General features: G+C 37.9%; 1 protein-coding gene across 1 annotated transcript; it reads left to right on the forward strand.

The window, feature by feature from the left end:
* Positions 1–1,929: 1,929 nt before the first annotated feature.
* On the forward strand, positions 1,930–8,475 carry LOC113539203 (tripartite motif-containing protein 16). The gene is made up of 6 exons (XM_026934825.3): positions 1,930–2,612; positions 4,486–4,581; positions 4,731–4,964; positions 5,154–5,313; positions 5,658–5,714; positions 6,118–8,475. The coding sequence occupies exons 1-6, from the start codon at positions 2,022–2,024 to the stop codon at positions 6,639–6,641; spliced, it is 1,662 nt and encodes a 553-aa protein (XP_026790626.3). The 5' UTR covers positions 1,930–2,021; the 3' UTR covers positions 6,642–8,475.
* The last annotated feature ends 245 nt before the right edge of the window (positions 8,476–8,720 follow it).

The following is an 8,720-nucleotide window of genomic DNA, read 5'->3' on the forward strand; positions in this document are numbered from 1 at the left end:
CGTTTGTGAATCAACCGGGTGACCTTGCAATGTTCAGTGAAGGGGAACCACCTGAGCAATCTTTGCTATGTCCTGTACGTGTGTTATGTGAGCTGGACGGCATTGATTTGAACATCAGCTCAGCTGCCAGGCCCCTGCTGTAACATCACTCCAGCAGAAGTGTCACCTTGTCATGAGCAATCCAGAGATGTGTGCTACCTGGGCATTGCCATGTCCCTTCATCAGGTCCTACAAAATCAACATTACCCCGAAACACTGTCCCAGGCAGTTTTGAGGGGTAAAATAGAACATTAGGTTACATGGTTCTATGAACACCAGATAACCCTTTACTTGAAACCTAAGATAAACTTGGAAACAAAGTTCCAAAGGAACTGTCGGCCATTACTGATGGCGTTTTATAGAGTCATATTGTCACAGTGTGTAAATATATATATATTTAAAAATAAAGTTGAAGAGTCAAAGCTTGTTACTCGCATGTCTTCCTTTAATAAATCTCGTTTAATCTGGGTGTATAAACTGGATATCTGTTTCAATTCTTATAGCTGATGCTAGTTAAATAGTGTTACCCAATAGCCACACTTGAATGTATGTAAACAAATACAAAAATGACAGGGAATTTTTTTCAAGTTAAATTTAGAGTAACCCATGAGAAAAATGTCTGAGTAGAAATTTTAAAGTACCTGAAATAATGTTTGAAGTAATGTGTGTGTTTTCCGCTGTTGGTGAGTCATCAGTGTAATGCAGTCACTGATGCTAACACTGACACAAGCTAACCTGACACGATAACTATGTTGTTGAGAAATTAGCTAAAGATTAACTGCTGAAATAAAGTATAATGTCTATCATCTAGCAATTTAAATACAAACAACAATGTTATAATTATTTCAGAAACTCACAGTCTAAAAACTCTTACCTCAGTCACCACTTGGAGTTTTCTCTGAGGTAAAAAGTAGTGAGGTGTCGTTTGCTAATGAGTCGGCTCTTTGAATGTTTATTGATTCGACAAGGGCTAATTTTGCAGTCTGTTATGAAGGTGTTTGGGAAAATATATCGAAGTAAATGTAGCCCTTTGCTTTTTTGAAATAGTGAAGTAAAACCAGAAGTTGACAGAAAGATTTTTACTGCATGAATTCCCATTCTCATGGCTGCCTCCTCATTCACGCCGTCAGCTTGATAATGCTTTAATGACCCATACTGGTTAATACAATAATGCAAGATTGGTACCACCTTCATGGAACCTACTATAGAAATATTCCTTCAAAGTATGTATGTGTAGTAATGAAGTATTTTCACTTTTGTTGGTACACTCCACTGTTTTAAGGGCTGTACTGATTAGTGACAAGGGGCTTGAACATAATGTTGGATCCGTTGGCCTCAGCAGTACTGAAATTACAGCTGTGCTCAGAAATATTTTTTATTTAAGACTTATTTTGTCCAAAAACTCCAAAAATTACATTGTTGTAGAATATGATTAATGCAATCTTACTGTAATAAGATTAATGTTCCAGCTTCCATGCAGAGTCTAGTCTATCCATCAAGCTCTTTTGCTTTTTTTTCCTTTCTCTTGTCTTCTCATGTTTAGTTTTGTTCATTTATCCCTTTATGCAGCTGCTTCTCAGTTCTGACTTCTGACTATAAAGTTGCTTTTTTTTTCATTTGTTTTTGTTATTTACTTTGGGTCAGATACATTTTAAAAGATTTTGTGACATAACTATGTTTTATTCACAAACTTTCCAGCAATGATGTAAAATCACATTCAAATATATAATATATGGTCATGAAGCAAAGATTTTTATAACAATTCAGAATTCAATTAATGAGAATATTTAAACCACAGAGAAGGGCATTTACACAAAAGAGTTCTCTACATGTATTCATTAAAACCTGAACTCCCTGTCTCTTTAAAGCCACACCTGCTCTCTCTCTGTCACACTACACCACAAACAGAACCAGGAAGCTCCTTTCTAGAAAAACGAAACTCAGAAAGTTTGTTTTCTAAGTGAGTGTTTGAGTTCAGGAAAATGGCAGAAGCCAGTATTTCAGTAGCTCAGGATCAGTTCACTTGTCCAGTGTGTCTGGATCTCCTGAAGGATCCAGTGACTACTCCTTGTGGCCACAATTTCTGTAAGGTGTGTATTAATGGCTTCTGGGATAAGGAGGGTGTGAAGGGAGTCTACAGCTGCCCCCAGTGTAGAGAGACTTTCACTCCAAGGCCTGTTCTACGCAGGAACAACATGCTGGCTGAAGTTGTGGAGAAACAAAATAAGACTGAACTCCAAGCTGCTTCTCCTGCTCACTGTTACGCTGGACCTGGAGATGTGAAGTGTGATTCCTGCATTGGGAGAAAACGCAAAGCCATTAATTCCTGTCTGGTATGTAAGGCTTCCTATTGTGAAGATCATCTTCAACCTCACTATCAGTCTCCTGCCTTTAAGAAGCACAAGTTAGTGGAAGCCTGTGCAGAGCTCCAAGAGAAGATCTGCTCTCAACATGACAAAGCGATCGAGATCTACTGTCGTACTGACCAAAGCTTCATCTGTTTTTTGTGTACGATGGATGAGCACAAAGGCCATGATATGGTTTCAACTAAAGCAGAAAGAACTGAAAAACAGGTAAGAACTGGATGCCATTATTCTTTTCCAAGTCAATTTATAAAAATTCTATGTATAATCTAATTTCTGTTCAGTTGATTAGATTGATGTTTGCCTGTCATTCACTGTGAGGTGAATTTTGAATAAAAGTCAAAGGGTTGTTTGTAAGAAAGTGTTACACAGGTCAGTCCGATCAGTGCACTTTAATCAGCCAACACCCAACAACATTCTTACAGGATTTTACGGCAACACAACAGTGCACAATGGCCATGTTAAAGCTCTGTAACAGTGTTCTTAAGGTGTTGATGTTTAAATAATTTTTTCATTTGAAACTTTGTTTTGTTTTAGTTCTGCTACTTTGTAATAATTTTTATTGTAGTCATGTTTACGTATATTTTTATATGAAAACTCACTACATACTGTGTAATGGAACTGGAATTTGCAAAAGATGTTTAAGATCTGATTTTCGATTACTGACCACACCTACATGATGTGAAATGTGATTGTGTAACTGTAAAAAGTGGGGAGAACTCTGAAAATTTGAGATGGGGTTCTGACTGGCTACTGCTTTGCACTAAATGAGGGGTTCCAAAACATTTTGGAAAAATTAACCCAAATGGACTTTATGAATTTTCTGTGACCCCAGGTCTTGACTACTCTACATTATTATGCCTTGCTGGTGGCAGAGGCATCCCCCTCAACACCACTGGTTTGGATTTCTACTTGTTTTAAATTACAGACCCCTAGTGTGGGAACCCCTGCACCAAATAGACGGGCCCCAAAGAGCTCAGATTGATGCATGTTGTATCTTGGGAATTTTTTTCTGAGACCCAGTATCTTGGTCTGGGATGAAATGCCTAGAGAAAGGCAATTAGGCTGCCACTGATTAGAAAAACAGGCTGCAATCTTAGAGAGCATCAAACTGTGAAGGAGACTGAGTGGGAGAGCCTGTGATCCTTGGAAGAGCGCGCACTGATGCTTCAGAGAGAGTGCCTCCAATTCTCCAGAGAGAGAAGAAGCTTTGAGAGATGAGAAGGGCTGTAAGCTTTGAGCTTTGTCTATGGGGGTCTCTCGGTGTGGTAACTTTATCTTGCTGAAACGTACTGACAGAGGTCTAGTGTTCACTCTTTTTGATGTCAAGATAGAGCGAAGCCACGCAGTTTTAAAGCCGTTTATATGTAGAAGAATTGATGAAGATTCGAGTACTAGAATGGGAAAGTACACCAAAATGGCACCATTGCCTGACTGAGTGTGCATAGCTGTAAAAAGCAGTAGCTGTTTACTCAGTGCTGCATGAGGATATCCAACAGAGAAATCTGTGAGTGCCAGTGGCTGGGAAACTCCTCATTAATGCACTGATTTTTAAGTGGGAAAGTGCTTAGTATGAACATGAGTGTTTGCATTTGGCGTGGTCGGCACAAAGCCCCTTGATGTGCTTCGTCATTAGTGGAGTAAGCGAGACATGGGGATGTATTGGAAGGTAAATAGAAAAGAACTAGGTAGAACTAAGGTTCAGGCATGGACATTCTCACACTTCAGATTTTTCATAACTCATTACATAACTCCAAAACATATTTCATATTTAATGGTCTACAAGTAAAAAGTAAGAACTTTATCTATCTGAATGGAAGTGTATTCATGGTATCTTAATGTCTTAATATAATTTACCAGGTAAAAGTGCAGAGGGTAATTCATATTAGGAATTTATTTTTTTTTAGTTAGTTCTAGAGGAAGTTTTTTAATTGGATTTTTTTCTCCAAATTTACAATTATACTTTTTTTTGTTTTAAGCTATAATTCTATAGAACATGAGTAAAATTTATTTATTTGCAGTTACTATTGACACACTGAGCTCCTGATGCAGAAATAATGAAATGCATTTCATTTGGTCTCAGAATGAACTAAAGGAGGAGCAGATGAAATCCCAGAAGAGGATCCAGGAGAAGCAGAAGAAGGTGCACGAGGTGAAACAGACTGTGGACACTATTAAGGTAATTAGTGAACAGAGAGATTCTCCTAAACACACACACATACACACACAATATGGTTAATATAGGGTCACAGTAAGAGAAAGAGTTGATCTTTAAATGGAGCTCAGTCATGTGTGTGTGTGTGTTTGTGTGTGTGTGTATCCCAACAGATGCGTTCACAGGCAGCAGTAGATGACAGTGAGAGGATCTTTACTCAGCTGATCAGCTCCATGGAGAAAAGGCGCTCGGAGGTGAAGGAGCTGATCAGAGCTCAGGAGGAAGCTGAACTGAGTCGAGTTGAACGACTCCTGAAGCAACTGGAGCAGGAGATTGCTGATCTTAAGAGGAGAGTCACTAAGCTGGAGCAGCTTTCACACACACACGATCACATCCACTTCCTCCAGGTAACACTCACTGTCTGATCTACAGAGGCCGCTGTTCCTCACAAAGTTTCCTCCTAAAAGCTAATTACAGCAACAATAAATGTTCCTGTCTGAGATCACAAGTGTGTCTTTGTGTCTGATTCAGTCTGAGATTCATTCGTTCCTCTCCTACACTTTTCTCCTTCTTTATTATGTGTTTCCTCTCTGTAGAGTTTCCCTTCTCTCTGTGTTTCTCCTGGATGTGAGGACTCACCCAGCATCACTGTCAATCAACATCTCTCATTTGATGGAGTGAGGAAATCTCTCTCAGATCTGAAAAAACAAGTCGAGGAAATCTGTGAGAAGGAATTCAACAAAATCCGTCCACAAGGTAAACAATGAAACACTTTTTCTACATCACACTAAAGAGAACCATAAAATTCATATAACAGAAATAAAAAGTAAGCAGTAACGAGACTGCATAAAATCACAAAATATTAGCATTAGCCGTGTAAATTACATCAAGATAAATTTACCAGACAAGCAAAGTCAGTGGAACATAATCACAAATCCACAAACTAATCTAACATTTAATTGAGAAAATTGTAGTCGACGCCTTAAATTCAAATTTGGAATTTCGACCCACCAAGGTGGCGATTTAATTGATGTGTTTATCTGAAACAAGGCTTTAAACTGTTTCCATGTCATATTTCTGTCTCCATTTGATCTCCACAGCTGCAGCAGTTCAGATATTACCTTCACAACTGAAAAGCAACGAGGGTTTTCTGCAGTGTAAGTGTAAAACACACACACACACACACACACCCACAGACTGTGTAAACATGTCTGTGTTTTGTATCTAAATCTGATAGATTTGTACCTGATGATTGATATTTAATATTAAAATATTTCATATAGAGCAACACAGTCTCTCACACACTTTTTATACAGTCAGGTCCATAAGTATTTGGACAGTGACACAATTTTCATAATTTTGCCTCTGTTCACTACGATAGATTTGAAATGAAGCAATCAAGATGTGATTGAAGTGTCGACTTTCAGCTTTAACTCAAGGGGTTTAACAAAAATATTGCATTGACAGTTTAGGAATTACAGCCATTTTTTTTGACATAGTCCCTCCATGACTGTATATCATGTGATTAACATCTAACCTGTGGACATTTTATTGTTTTAGATTTCTATTATCTGACTCTGGATCCAAACACAGCAAATCCTGCCCTTATTCTGTCTGAGAATAACAGAGTGGTGACACACACTAGAACACAACAGCAGTACTCTGATCATCGAGAGAGATTTGACCACTGGCCTCAGGTGTTGTGTAAGGAGAGTGTGTATGGACGCCGTTACTGGGAGGTGGAGTGGAACGGTGATGTGTCCATAGCAGTCTCATATAAAGAGATCAGGAGGAAAGGAGAGGGTTTTGAGTGTTTATTTGGATTCAACAGTCAGTCCTGGACTCTGCTGTGTTCTTCCTCCTCTGTCTGTTTCCGGCACAACAAAATTAAATCTGAGCTCCAAGGTCCAGCGTCGTCCAGAATAGGAGTGTATGTGGATCACGGTGCAGGAACTCTGTCCTTCTACAGCGTCTCTGAAACGATGAGGCTCCTCCACACAGTCCACACCACATTCACTCAGCCTCTATATGCTGGATTCTGTGTAGGTAATAACTCAACTGTCAGGTTATGTGACTCAGAATGAAATGTTAGTAAAAGAGTTTACAAAAAATTATAACTGAGGTGTCAGATTTAATTTCACCTTGTAAACTTACTGTAAACATTCTGCTACATGCGTGATGACATCCTTGACATACTACTTGGTAGTATGCATATAGTACACATAACATATATTGACACATACAACATATAAACAGCTTACCGTATTCAGTGTGATGGTTGAGTCTGTTTCTGAGAGCACATCATGCCAAAGTGTGGTTCAATACCCAATACAGCTAACCGTAAATCATCTTCCACTGTCAATAAGCATGAGCAGTAAAGCATGAGCAGGAGATATGTTTGTTCATTGTCACTGGCAAACATATCCCCAAACATAGTTCTACAGATGGCCATTGCTGTTGGATGAATGAGGCTCTATGCAATTGTGTGAGGCTTTTTGGCTTTGGCAACTAAATACACCACCTCATATGAAGCAGTAAATGCCTTGACTGTCACTGGGGTTTTTCTGGTCATCGTTTGTTTTTGGTTTGTTAAGCCTGATTCTTTATGGCGAAAAAAAAAATCAACTGGCTTATGTTTGAATGTCAGGTGTTTGGTTTGCAAGTGTCTTATCAGTTTCACAGGTTTCAAACTGTCATTTGCAAGGACTTCAGAACATACAACACACTGTGGTCGTGGTTCCTTATTTAGTGTGATGCATGCGAATCCATATTTTATGTACTATTTGTCATAATTCCGTTGTTTTGATGCACCCAGGCCTTTGGTTTTTGCAGCTATCCTCACTTGTGTGGAAAGCCCTGCTGACGTGGGGGGTTCATCGCCATCACTGGGGTGATGATCAGCATGCTAGATCAGCATACCAGCATAACGAATTAAATTCACTAATTTTCTCATGAAAATTAGGGCTGTCACCATCAATTATTTTGATAATCTATTATTTGACTCTTTTCTTTAATACTAATTGAGTAGTCAATATCAGATGGAGTCTTAAAACCTACTTGTACAGACAATTTTTAACTTTTTAATTTTTTTTATAGATAAATCGTACATATAAGTTACTGTATTTTTTTTTAAATGTATAGACAAATTACACTTTTTTATATATAATGTATGACTTTCCTGAACAAAAATACTACAGTATCTGTGTCATTACTGTTTCTTGCTGTAGGAGAGACAAGAAAGAGTAATTTTAAAAATTCATAATCTCAGTTTAAAATAAATGTATTAAATCCTTATTAAATACTTTGATTTGCTAAAGCTAACTTAAAATCATCCATTAAAATGTAGGCTGTAATATATTTTAATGGATGATGTTGCAATGTAAAAAAAAAATTTGCAATTTCATAATAGTAACTTATTTTTGTCAGCGATGGTTAGAGTATCAAAAATAGTTACTCTAGTAAAAGTACCATTACTAAGAAAAAAATACTTAAAAAGTAAAAATAAAAGTTCATCCAAATACCTACTTTATGTGCATTTGGGCCATGACACACAGAGGAAGATCATAGGTGAACACGGCACATAGAGATGTCCTCCATCCCAGTCCTCACACAAGCTAACTACTGTTATGCGTGTGTGTTATGTGTGTGTGTTATGTGTTATGCGTCAAGTGAAAACTGATTGGTTGGTGGGGAGGTGTGTCTGATTGTGAATATGGAAATCAGAGTAATACTGTGTATTAAGTGTAAACAATAAAATGCCAAACAATAAAGTGTAAATGATAAAAATTTTCCCTTGTCACATCCAGTATTTTAGATCCTCTATAGACAAGCTTGTGCTCCAAAACTGCTATCTGAAAGCGTAGTCTGTTAAAAATTTTTAAAAACAGCTCACAACAGGAATAGAGGAAAAATGTTCTATAAAAACTTCAACATCAAACCCCAGATTAAAAAAAACCCACCCTCGACCCCTGTCAGCTATCCAACTGTATGCCAATATCCAATCACCTTTATCTCCATTATCCTAGAAAAGATAGTAGCACAGCAATTATGCTATACTTGCATCGGAATAACATTCATGAAATCTATTAGTCAGGATTTAGGCCTCATTATGGTACAGAGACAGCGCTGGGTAAAGTGGTAAATGACCTACTACTGGCCTCTGA

The sequence above is a fragment of the Pangasianodon hypophthalmus genome, chromosome 14, assembly GCF_027358585.1.
Source record: "Pangasianodon hypophthalmus isolate fPanHyp1 chromosome 14, fPanHyp1.pri, whole genome shotgun sequence".
In the NCBI taxonomy this organism is placed as follows: domain Eukaryota; kingdom Metazoa; phylum Chordata; class Actinopteri; order Siluriformes; family Pangasiidae; genus Pangasianodon; species Pangasianodon hypophthalmus.

Bases quoted from the DNA above. Each gene is read 5' to 3' on its own strand.
- LOC113539203 (XM_026934825.3), top strand. From the start codon at position 2,022: ATGGCAGAAGCCAGTATTTCAGTAGCTCAGGATCAGTTCACTTGTCCA. The intron at 4,582-4,730 runs GTAATTAGTGAA...GTATCCCAACAG, and splicing joins AGACTGTGGACACTATTAAG to ATGCGTTCACAGGCAGCAGT. The intron at 4,965-5,153 runs GTAACACTCACT...TCCTCTCTGTAG, and splicing joins ATCACATCCACTTCCTCCAG to AGTTTCCCTTCTCTCTGTGT.